Source organism: Halichondria panicea, chromosome 1, assembly GCF_963675165.1.
Source record: "Halichondria panicea chromosome 1, odHalPani1.1, whole genome shotgun sequence".
Classification (NCBI taxonomy): Eukaryota; Metazoa; Porifera; class Demospongiae; order Suberitida; family Halichondriidae; genus Halichondria; species Halichondria panicea.
The window spans coordinates 2,362,670-2,374,827 of record NC_087377.1 but is presented as its reverse complement, the minus strand read 5'-3'; the positions used below and the strand labels follow the sequence as shown (position 1 = coordinate 2,374,827).

At 40.0% G+C, this 12,158-nt stretch overlaps 1 protein-coding gene across 1 annotated transcript; it reads left to right on the top strand.

Moving 5' to 3' along the window:
• The first annotated feature begins 17 nt into the window (after positions 1-17).
• On the top strand, positions 18-11,761 carry LOC135352396 (uncharacterized). Its single transcript, XM_064551582.1, has 14 exons — positions 18-96; positions 2,798-3,582; positions 3,682-5,217; positions 5,309-5,549; positions 6,036-6,083; positions 6,198-6,530; positions 6,947-7,285; positions 7,431-7,547; positions 7,802-8,328; positions 8,420-8,557; positions 8,708-8,882; positions 9,534-9,581; positions 10,027-10,427; positions 10,524-11,761. Exons 1-13 carry the CDS (start codon positions 18-20, stop codon positions 10,407-10,409), a joined length of 4,749 nt encoding a protein of 1,582 aa, XP_064407652.1. The 3' UTR covers positions 10,410-10,427; positions 10,524-11,761.
• Positions 11,762-12,158: the final 397 nt, after the last annotated feature.

The following is a 12,158-nucleotide window of genomic DNA, read 5'->3' as shown; positions in this document are numbered from 1 at the left end:
ATACTGTGTTATACATAATGACTTCTTACTGTTACACCTCAGATACTCCAAATGGTTCCAAACATCCTTCCACGTCAAAGGAAGGCCCTAACCCAAGTGAGTAATAATTCCTTAATTATTAAGAGAAGTGGGCGTGCTGCTCAGACTCAGCCAAAATAATTCATACTGTCGCTATTTTTAGACCTGCCGTTCATGTGTAAATTGATACAGCCTCACACTTTTAGTGAGTTGCATGCCCTCTTCTCTTTATACACATACAATAGTGGTCAATATAAAGTACCCGTTCCGTTTACGTGTAGTAAGTCTGTAGTAGGTTCGTAGTACACGTTTATAACATTTCCGTTTTCACACCGTATTATATTTACCGTTGCACGTTGCAAGCAAATACTTTTCACAGAAAAGTGTTAGAAAACAAACAAAGAGACAATCCTATATAGTCATCTCGTGTGTTATAGCTGACTAGTTACTTAGCTATGCTATGTCTAGCTGTAAGCATCTACAACAAAGACATAAAACGTACCAAAGTTTTTAAGAGACAATCCTAGTCAACTCGTGTGTCATAGCTGACTAGTTACTTAGCTATGTTATGTCTAGCTGTAAGCATCTACAACAAAGACATAAAACGCACCAAAGTTTTTCAATATTCTCATCAAACAGGATGTCTGCAGCTCTATAATTATGAGTCCTATCTCTGTTCTACAAGGTCAGAGCTATAGCTAGCTGTAATAATTATCCAACAGGTAACTGCTGCAAAAGTTCATAATAGCTAGCTGCGTGCAGAGCTGCATGGGTATATAGCCGAATGTAACAACAGTTGAATTAGAAAAAAACGTAACAGTGTATAAATTACAGTGTATCTTGAGCGTATATTTTTTTAGTGTTTATTACCAGCGTACTACGGACGTACTATGTAAACGGAACAGGTACTTTATATTGGCTGCTATACTGTACGTTATAATAATACTCATTTTATCATGATCCTGTACATGTGATTGAAGGGTTTTACTGTGCGCCCATGCATGCATGGAATGATTATGCCTCGGCACGCATGCACAGCGATGTGTATATGGTAGTGTGTGTGTGCATACACCCTGCATGGGTTGTCAGGAATATGGTATACACTATAGTCATGTTACCATACATGACCCTCTGATTCACCATAGTTGATGACTGCATGGAGTACGGACTGTTTTTGAGCTTATTTAATTAATTTTTGCCGTCAGATTAATTTTCACTGCACACTAATTATAATTTATTCATTAAGGTTTCATATTGAATGTGTTTTGGTTGCCTAGCAACCTAAATTGAGATGTCTCTAAAGCTGGGCGAGGAGATTCCAGACAACAAGTAGCTATAGTGTCTACATTAATTTTTTATGATAACATATATTATTATATAATGGGTGTGGTTAAATCAGAGTATCGCTACAAGTGATGAAGAGTTCAAGTACGACACATGGGATATCTTCCTCAGCAGCCTCAACAAGGAAGCATGCAAACATTGATATGTACTAGAGCACCTAAGAACATGCAGTAAATACACTGAGCTAGGGCAGTGTATGTCTATGTTATAGTTCGTTCCAACTGCTGAAATTGTGCAATTCATCAGATTGCAACGTTTAAGTGATTTATTGTAAAACCTTACCAATGATTAAAGGGACATTCCCTGTGCGTCATTCCGTACGAATTTAACATTACCTAAACAGATGACTTGTCGGAATTCTCCAAGATTCAAGATTTCATACATAGATAGAGTAGAATAGTGACTTAGTCCCTAGGGCCGCAGGCCTCGAGGGCAAAGGCACTACTGAGCCAATATATCCCATGTGCGCAGGAGTGAGCTGTGTAACAACTGATTTGTTGCATTCCTTGTGCATTCCTTTCCATGTACACATCACTCCTTTTATAGGACAACTAGTTTCAACTACTTGTGGTGGCTGTGGAATGCTCCAGACGCATGAAAAATGTTTTCTGCCTACCACTGAATCTGTTTAACAGTGTTATACTATAAAAGGGACCGTTTCAGGTTACTGGGTGGAGGGTGGGCTATAGGTAACTTCAGCCATACTATGCCAGTATCTAGATAGTGGCACAGTTCAAGGCTTGACCTGTGGCTTGACCTGCATGTGCCATATGGTAACTTCAGCCATACTATGCCAGTATCTAGATAGTGGCACAGTTCAAGGCTTGACCTGTGGCTTGACCTGTGCCATATGGTGGGCTTTAGGTAACTTCAGCCATACTATGCCAGTATCTAGATACTGATAGTGGCACAGTTCAAGGCTTGACCTGTGCCATATGGCAGATTTTGGCACAGTGTTTCCTTTGATCTGCCCACTCAAAATGCAACAAAGTATCATATTCCCCACTTGGGGTCTGTATCATAGCAACTGGGTAGGTTTAATAAATAGCCTCGTTTATAGTATCATACGCTACATTAACAATGTATTATTATGCTCTAACGTCGTATAAATTTGTAATAAGTTGCCTTGCGTTGCTGTTGTGTTGTTATGCCAGCTTTAAAAACGAAACGGAAACTTATGATGGCTACTATATACTATATAATTATACGTATCACCAAATAGACAACCATTCACCATAAACTTGCCAGTGCATGGAGATGTCTTGTTCAGAAAATCATAAAATTGGAACTACTAAATTCAGCTCCCGAACCATTGAACACAATTGTAGTTAGTACCGTTTATCTAATGTTACAATTTATATACCTCAATTTACTGAAATTAAGTACTTTGCTTTAATAAATAATTACGTATGACCGATTGTTTGCTCTTTTACAGTCAATACTCAAAACCGAACCTACTTGAAAAAACTGGATGAGCTGATGGCCGACACAAGTGGCACTATAGAGCTACATTATCTCAAGACGCACTTCATTGGTCCCTCGGGTCTTGGAAAAACGACCACTCGACAGCGGCTTGTTGGATCCATTACTAACCTGTCTTTGCTGCCCGAAAATCAAAGGAAACGCTGCAGTACATTACTAGCCGAGTGTGAACAAGTATTGGCCTTTGTTGACAAATCTGGAACAAAGCTTGAATTCAAAGCATCTTCAAGCCTAGAGGAAGAAACACAGTTTATCTTCTCTTACCTTATGTCCTGTGAACCTATTGAAGACAGCACTGTCAGTCCACCTAAGGAACAGCCCACAAAAGAAACCACTGACCCAAAGAAGCAAACTCAACTCAAGATCGATGAAGCTGCTACTGCACCCAAAGAAACGGTATCACCAACACCTAGGCAAACACCAGAACCACCGAAAAAGGTCGGGAAAGTGACCACTGTAGATGTTGAAAAGGTTGTGTCGAGACTTCGGAGTATTGTGGGTTCAGGAGAGTACACTAAAGAGCTGCTGAACAAAGTCCTACTCAATCTGGTCGATATAGGTGGGCAGCCTGGATTTGTGGAGATGTTTCCTTTTCTAAGCAAAGGCGCAGGGATTTTTCTGGTATTCTTTCGACTGGACAAAGACCTCGATGACATGTGTCAAGTCTCCTACGAACGAGGAAAGGACAAGATCATTCAACTTACACAAACAGAGAAACGCTCTCTCAAATCCTCTCAGGTATCAACCATCATACTAAGATTGACTCGGATATTGACAGAGAGCAGTGTAGTAAACTGGGCAACCTAGGCTCTACTAAGCCTGTTGCTACCCTCATAGGTACTTTCAAGGATGAACTGGCAATGCAAATCAAAGTCGATCTTCTATACGAGAAATATTGTGCCTCAACAAAAGCTGTCTGCAAGAGCGATTGTCTGCAAGAGCGATAGTACCACTGCCAGCAAGAGCCTAGAAGAACACGAACAAAAGAAAGCAATTCGGGATATTTTGACTCAAACAAAGAGTGATAAGCAAGCTAACGTCAGTGCAGAAGACACGGCTGCCATTGAGCAAACAATCAGCCAAAACCTCAACTCAGACCCTTTCAATAAATGTGTCCAAGACCGGTTAGAGCAAAAGTTGACGGAGAAAAACGAAGCTGTGAGCACGATTACCAGCAAGTTTGAGGATTTACTTTCTAACCCAAAGGACAAGAGGTTCATAGCAGTGGACAACTACGAAGGCACTGATTCTGATATGGAACCTCTTCGTGAACATCTTCATGGCTTATTCAGTAGCTATTTCAAAGATGCCAAGCTTCGCATTCGCCCACAACAGCTTTTGTTTGGAGTTGTACTGAGAAAAGAGTATGACATTGTGTCTATGGAAGAATGTATTCGTATCGGTACCGAGGGGTTAAAGATGAGAGAGGAGGAGGTTCGATTCACCGTTTGGTACCTGGATCGGTATGTTGGAGCTTTAATCTATCATCCAGAGATCAAGGACAAATGGTTTAGGAACTTTGTCATTTGCAACCCCCAAGTGGTATTCAACAGCCTCAGTGTTCTCGTTGTCAATCCGCTGCTGGAGCTCCATTCTGAAATGAGCAGTATTCACTTCAAGGAAGCTGAGAGAAAGAATTGGATACTCAAGGGGCAATTCTCACTGAAAACAATCACTCGATGCCATTCGGAAGAAAACCAGGGTGTGAAGAAAGACCAGTTGATTCCTGTTGAGAAGCTGCTCATACTGCTCGAGCATTCCCATCTTTTGGCCAAAATCACAGCAGTGGTGAAGGAAGGCCATACCACAGAAAAAATCGAAACGACGTATTTCATCCCTGCCATTCTCAAGTGTGCATCTCCCGAGGAACTAACGAAACCACCCACCACTGGCATTGATACACCCTCTCCAATCAAGATCACATTTGACCCCCAATACGTTCCCACTGGAATATTCTGTGCCATGATCAGTGATTTGGTCTCAAGGGGGAGTAAAGGCAAGGGCATTCTGGGCATGACTTGGAAACTTGCCACTGATTCTCCAGTAAAGAGAAACCTCGTCTCCTTTCACATTGACGAATCTGCCAAGCATTTTGTTACCCTGATTTCTCAGGTTGATAGCTACGAAATACGAATTATTCGAAAATGCAAGGACCATACGATGCACGAGCTTTGTTCCTACGTCCTCTCAACCCTCCTGTTGGTGATGAAGGATATTAGTCCACTACTCTCTCCGATTATTGCCTTCGACTGCTACTGCGGCAAACATGAAGATGGTTCCAAGCTTTGCCTCCTCACAACAGGAGTTGATCCCTGCTTTAGCTGCACACACAGAGTCTCTCTGAGCCCTCACCAAGAATGCTGGTTTGCAAAAGTTAGTCTATAATTATTGTTGTGTGCATGCCTCCATTTATGATATGTTTTCTTCGTATTAACCAATTGTTTTTTTCGGTGTGTGTATACAGGAAGTCAGCCTGGGAGAGGATGTTTCTCTACGGGCCTTGCCCTTTGCCTCTAACCAAGAGTTGAGGGACAAGAGCCTCTCCTTCGAGTGGAGCAAGAGAATACCTGAAATTAACTGTGATGAACACAAATTGGAATTCAAAGCCTCGTCAAATGGTCACTTCAAGGGCTTTATCAGTTGTGAGATCTCCAAGAACCAGAAGCATTTCTTTACCGTGTACCACTGCCTGAGAAAAAGTATCGGTAAGAGCATGCATGCAAACCCACTTACATTGCAGTGTGAAGCTTTATTATAGTAACACTATACATAAATGTACAAGTGGTCAATCTATAGATTGAAGCTATGCAGCAGTCGTTGCATTGTGTAAGAATGTCTCATGATTGTTATTGTTAGTCATCTTCACAGGTAATAGTTGTCTAACCTACTTTCTTTGTTGTCCGTAACCAGTGTACACAGTGTTTACTTCCTCTGCCCCACAATGACAACAGAACTCTTACAACTGCCCAATTCCATTTACCATACATTTTAGTGAGCTTTTTTTTTGGAAAGTCATTTTCAGCTTGTTCTCTGCCCCAAAAAATTAAATGTATAATATAGTGTGAAGCTTTTATTATGGCACCTTGGATTCTTTAGCTCCTAGGTCTAAGAGTAGTTTGACCATAACATTGTGTAATGAAGTGGTACTCTAGTGCATGACTGTTATAATTATTGTCATATCCTCCTCACAGGTAATGCAGTGACTCCACTAGCCACTCCACACACAACCACTCCGTCAGGTAGCAGATACTGTGCATTGGTTTGACTGTAGTATTATTTTGTAAATCCGAACAGTACTGTACATTTTATAGAGGAAATGATGTCACTTAACTGTGTATGTTTTATCTGTACAGTTCAACAACGTGAGACAACAGCGACTACAGCTCAGTTGAGTCAAGAGTGCTCGGATGAAGCTCTTCTCCAGTTGTCTACCGAGATAGCTGGCTATGACAAATACAAGCTCAGGCTGGGCCTCAGTGATGCTGAGATTGAGAATATCGATCAGACCATTGATAATATCCCAGGGAGATTTCACGCTGCTCTAAAGAAGTGGAAGAGTAAAAGCATCATTTTCGATAATCCATCGAAATCGTCAGCTACTTACGGTCGATTAGTGGAAATTGCCTCAGAGATTGAGGACGGAGAGGCAGTTCGCAGCATTCACAAGGCCTGTGTCAAGGATACACGTGAGTTACCTTATTAACTTTGTGAACTTGCTCGTCATGCAGTTGTGCCATGCAATAATAGTATACAGCATTCTAAGTACTATAATTGTACATGTACATGTCATTGGTACGACTCTCCTATAATTATACTTGCTTATTTCACCTGCCTAATCCATTTTTTCACATCTTTGTTGGAACTTTAATATTGATTTTAGCATAAGCTAATTAAGGGAACAACTTGGGAATTAATGTAATCACTATAATTATTCACGACATAATTATTGTACAAGTATAGCAATCTAAATTGAAGCAATCTTCAATTATAGCCTTGACAGTTGTATTGTGTATGGGGTCTCATGTGACAGTGATAAAGTATTTGGTGTACATTTCAGAGTATAGCGTTGTATGTGTCATTGGAAATAATGTGATCTGTACAGTTCAGCCACATAAGACGATAGTGACAGCGACTGCAGCTCAGTTGAGTCAAGAGTGCTCGGATGAAGCTCTTCTCCAGTTGTCTACCGAGATTGCTGGCTATGACAGATACAAGCACAGGCTGGGCCTCAGTGATGCTGAGATTGGTGCTATCGATCTGACAATTGTTGGTATTCCAGGGAAATTCCTCGCTGCTCTAAAGAAGTGGAAGAGTAAAAATATTCTCCAATTCAATCCATCGAATTCAACAGCTACTTACGATCGATTAGTGGAAATTGCCTCAGAGATTGAGGACGGAGAGGCAGTTCGCAGCATTCACAAGGCCTGTGTGGAGCATACCAGTGAGTTTACCTAATTGACTGACACTTTGATCATTAGTTTTGTGAGCTTAATTCGTAGTCAAATGAGCACATACTGCCATATAGTGTATAATTATATATATAGCTGTAGTTGCTGACTCTTGTGTCTCCCTCCCTCCTCATGTAGGACTGGAGGTATTGCTGACATTTCCTAATGCATACGTATATACAGATCTTCTAGAGCGCAAAAGATTATTGGGATCAGGTGAAGAAGTTGAAACTCTGTCAAACCGTCTAAAACAAGGTATGATGAGACTGCATTAGTCAGATTAGAACGTATACAATTAGAACGTATACATCTGGTTTTGGTGAAAATATGCAACTTTAAAACCATTGTACTTATGCTTCTCATGTGCATGATTTTCCTCTCAATTGTGAATTTGTTTCATGGTTTACAGAATTTTGCTATACATAATTATGTAACCATGCGTGGCCTTGATCTCTTTGTGTTTATTTCTGTGGCAGAATATAAAAATAACATATTTCGTATATCTATAGGAGAATATCTTGTGGAAATCAGTAACAAATCTATGAAGTTTATCAATTTTGGAATTAAGATTTCTGTCCTGGAAAATTCGCTACCTGAAGGTATCGATACGTGTGTCTTACACATATCCTTTGAGTTATCCACTGACTTTGAGACTCCCGCTAACTTTAAACTACTCAGCTCAATTTATCGTGTGAAATGTGAGCCCAAAGTACAGTTTAAGAAGCCTCTCACCTTGGAAATACAACACTGTGCGAGTTTAAGCTCTGACCACCATCAACAAAAGTTTGTCTTTGCTCGAGCAACAGATCAGAGCAAAAAGTTTGAGATCCTGGAGGGTGGACACTTTCCTATTGGTGAACGCTATGGATCCATCCAGCTTACTCGTTTCAGTCGCCTCGGTGTTTTCATTCGTAAAGTATTTGGCTTTCCAACTGAGAAGATGTACAGTGCCTTGCTGTTCAGAAAGAACTCGCTCCCCCATCACACAATTGACGTGAAATGTGTGGTATGTCAGGATCTAGCAACTCATGTAAAGGTAGGTTTCCCAGTAATAGATAAGGAAGCATATATAATATACGCCTACCATACAGTGTTACATGCATAATTATGAGCTTTTATTATTACAGGTAATTAGAGAGGAGTTAGAAAAAGATAGATTCACAAAAGAAACGGATCTAGATCAAATTCAATTTGAAAATGTGGTGGAGGTGGAGCTGCGTTCAGAGAATTCCGAGCTTTGGACTGTTGATAGAGGATCATCCACTGTGAGTTATAATTATAGTATATAGATAGACATGTATAAATATATAGGCAGTAATATTAAAAAGCATACACTCTTGGGGAGGATAACATGCAAAAACAATGGACTGGTGTGACTATTACATGTGACTGTGTACGTATATGCTTGCTTGTAGCTGTCCAGAGATCGTATTGAGGGATACTCAAGAGTGTTGGGTTCTAATAGACAACTTGGACTTGTTCCAGCCATCAATTATAGATTTAATCTGAACGGAAATTTGGTTTCTGAATCAGTAAAATTTTGGCTGATGAGAACCGAAGAGAGCCATCGTTTGGCCCTACGTATTCGCTGTAAGTAATCTACTGATAATACTTTTCCTGTACATGTATACTGTCCTGATACTTGTATGGCACAAACATTGATTGATTTTAACAACTTATTTTTTCCTCAGTACCCCGCAGTCAGTTTATGTGTATAGCCGTATCTGTGTATGTTTTTAAGTGCACCTTCAGTTGTTGACCCTCAAAAAGTGAACAGCATGGTTCGGTGCTAAGTTATGAGTTTATGCTAAAATTCTAAAGCGTTTATCGTATGTTTAAACTGTCTTCTTATTACATATTTCATTAAAAACCAGGCTTTTTATCGCACACAAAGATATATTCATGAGGCAACTTGTAGCACTTCCTGTCTTGGGGGTCTTATAGGGCAGAAAACTTTACATATTATAACCTATATGTATACAGTGTTTACTTCCTCTGCCCCACAATGACAACAGAACTCTTACAACTGCATAGCCAGTCTAATATACATTGAAGGTTTATCAGGGGATCCACTTTGGAATTTTAGGACTACAGGTCAATCTTGATTGAATAAGCCAGCTTCAGCTAAATGATTTGAATATACGTAGCTTGATCGTAACATTGTGCAATTACAACAACTGTAATTAGTGGTACAGAATAACTCTTGTGCATGACTGTTATATTGTCATATCCTCCTCACAGGTAATGCAGTGACTCCACTAGCCACTCCACACACAACCACTCAGTCAGGTAGCAGATACTGTGCATTGGTTTGTATTGTGAATTAGATCAACATTATACGTCTACTGTCTAACAATCTAACCCCAAGTAACTATAATAGTATCTGTGTTGGCCGTATAATTCCATTAAACTTCTCTCAGATCATAGTTTCATTATTACAGTATTGCTAATCCATTGTCCTCATTCCTACCATTCATTACATTGTTACCCCAACCACACATACGCAATGTGTAGCGCACTTTGAACTTTGCTTAATCCCCCATAAGGCCTGCCCTATAAACTTGATTCTTTGAGACTGATGTCACGTGATGTCATCATCCTTTGTTACAAGCGTACCTTTTCTATTTAAGTGAATTCGAAAAAAGGCTTACATAATTATACATGTTTGTAATCTTATGTCATTGTCTATAAAGCTGGTCACTTTCCCTAATATTATGTTCACATGTGTGTACAGGAGGATTGTCAGCAGAGGAGCATCCTAGCAAAATTGACCAAACAGTAGAAATTCCAAAACTGTTTCTGACTGGAGCTGATATCCAAACAATTCGCGATAGTCTCAAAAATGCAAGCAAAGATTGGTTTGATTTAGGATTGGCTCTCGGAATGAATATTACTGACTTGAAAGACATTGAAGACCAACACGCTAGTAACAAACGCCGCCTAACAGAGATGGTGGTCAAGCGTCTTGAAGTCACTGATCCAGAACATCCGATGACATGGCCTTACATATGTGAATGTCTAAGGAGTCCTACTGTTGAGCGTAACGATGTAGCCGAGAAAATTGAAGAAAAGTATGTGAGGACAGCAACTGCAGTTGCTCATAGTGCCACCAATTGATCATGAGAACCTGACAAGGTACGTGTGTTTGTAATTTAAGTAGTCTAATCTTATGTCATGTTGCTTATAGCTTAGAAGACTCTGGTTGATTGTGCTGCTCATGCTTTCATACAGATACTGAAAGGGACGAATAAAGATGTCAAGTAAAGAAGCATGCAAGAATATTAAGTAAAGAACTAACTCTGTGTTGACTATAAGTACTGACTATTATAATGCTCTGTGTTCTGTGTGTGTGTGCATACATGTATATATACCATCACCTTCTATTAATTTTATAACATTTTTATCATTTCCAATTTTCTAGTCTAGTGACCCTTTACCATTCTTGTTGGGTATGGGATCACTTCAGTTGCTTCTTGTTAACCACATGACCTCATGATCAGAGAGAGCTAGCCTCGATCCCAGGCCGCTCTTCCTAGAAGAGAGGCTGAGGCCTTGTGAAGGAGGCTAAGAGAGAGCTAGAGTGTCTCAAGGCATGAGAGCTGAAGGACCATGCATTGCAGTCCAGTATTAATGGTGGTGGATATGGTGGCTAGTCTGCAGAGGGAGCTGGACAATGCTAGGGTGAGTATATAGTGTCAGGTCTTATTGAGTGGACCCAGATACTCTCTTTATCTTATGGATAATTAATGGAACCCCCCTTTCACACAAAAGAACCACAGTAGGTGTACCTACCTCCAATTAAATGCGAATAATTTTTCACCTCCAAAAAAAAGCAACCTAGCTCTGGCAGAGGTCTTAAAAGTGTCACTTTAAATTGAGGTCTTATGGTAACTGTATTTAGACCAAGCAGGACCAAACACAGTATATTACTCTTGTCTGCTTTAAATGTGTTTGGAACGTCCAATAATGGTGTTTTTAGATCCGTGATTTATTTCAGGCCCAAATTGTCCATAGCTTGGGCTATAATTATAATTATTATAAATGGGTGCATGTACTTTTCAGAATTTTATAGCTAAATTTGAGGTTGTGCTACGAACATCCGATTTCAAAGAGTTGTGATACCGTCCCTCACAAGGTAAAGGAAGCATGCACCTGGTCAATATTTAGTCAATACCTTTTGAAAATTGATAATTTACTTATTTCTATACACATTACACCCTCCTCCTACATTGTTTGCATGGTAACCTCTCTCTCTCTTTCTCTCTCTCTTAGGTGAACTAAAGAGAAGTCGCAGTTAACAAGATAGCCAGTTGCTGGGATGTCACGAGGGAACGAGAAATCAGTTCTCTAAAGTCCATAGTCTTGAACATTAATTTTGAAACCATCAACTATTAGTCTAGTAACAGTTGTGTATCACATGCACCCTCTCTTGCTAAATATTATTTAGCAGCAATGTTATTGAAAATAAACTTGGGAGTCAAACATTATACCTACTCCTCCTTCCAGGAGTTCGCTTGCATGTACAGAAGTGGGATCCTTGAGGCCCACAGCTAGCTGCCTAAGCTATATTTAACATGGGAAACAGTCCATGTGTGCAAAAACAAGAAGGGGGGTGGGGCTCACTATTTCTGCACATGCGTAGATCTGATTGCGCAACCTCCTCGTGGGGATGAAGAAACTCACCAGAGGAAAATGGTGTCTTTCCAACCACCCAAGCAACTGCACTGGTAAGTGGATTGCTGTGTATAATATAAAAATCCTATAGTTGTGTATATGTAACTAGTAAGCGCAAGCATGAGTTTTGCTGTTAGGTCATTGTCACAATAATAAATTATTATTCTGTGCATTAATAATTCTGCAGTTTGT

What these genes read in the sequence shown, in the direction of transcription:
- LOC135352396 (XM_064551582.1), top strand. Translation starts at nt 18, where the DNA reads ATGACTTCTTACTGTTACACCTCAGATACTCCAAATGGTTCCAAACAT. An exon ending in GTCAAACCGTCTAAAACAAG is followed by an intron (nt 7,548 to 7,801) that starts GTATGATGAGAC and finishes GTATATCTATAG; the next exon opens with GAGAATATCTTGTGGAAATC. An exon ending in ATCTAGCAACTCATGTAAAG is followed by an intron (nt 8,329 to 8,419) that starts GTAGGTTTCCCA and finishes TTATTATTACAG; the next exon opens with GTAATTAGAGAGGAGTTAGA.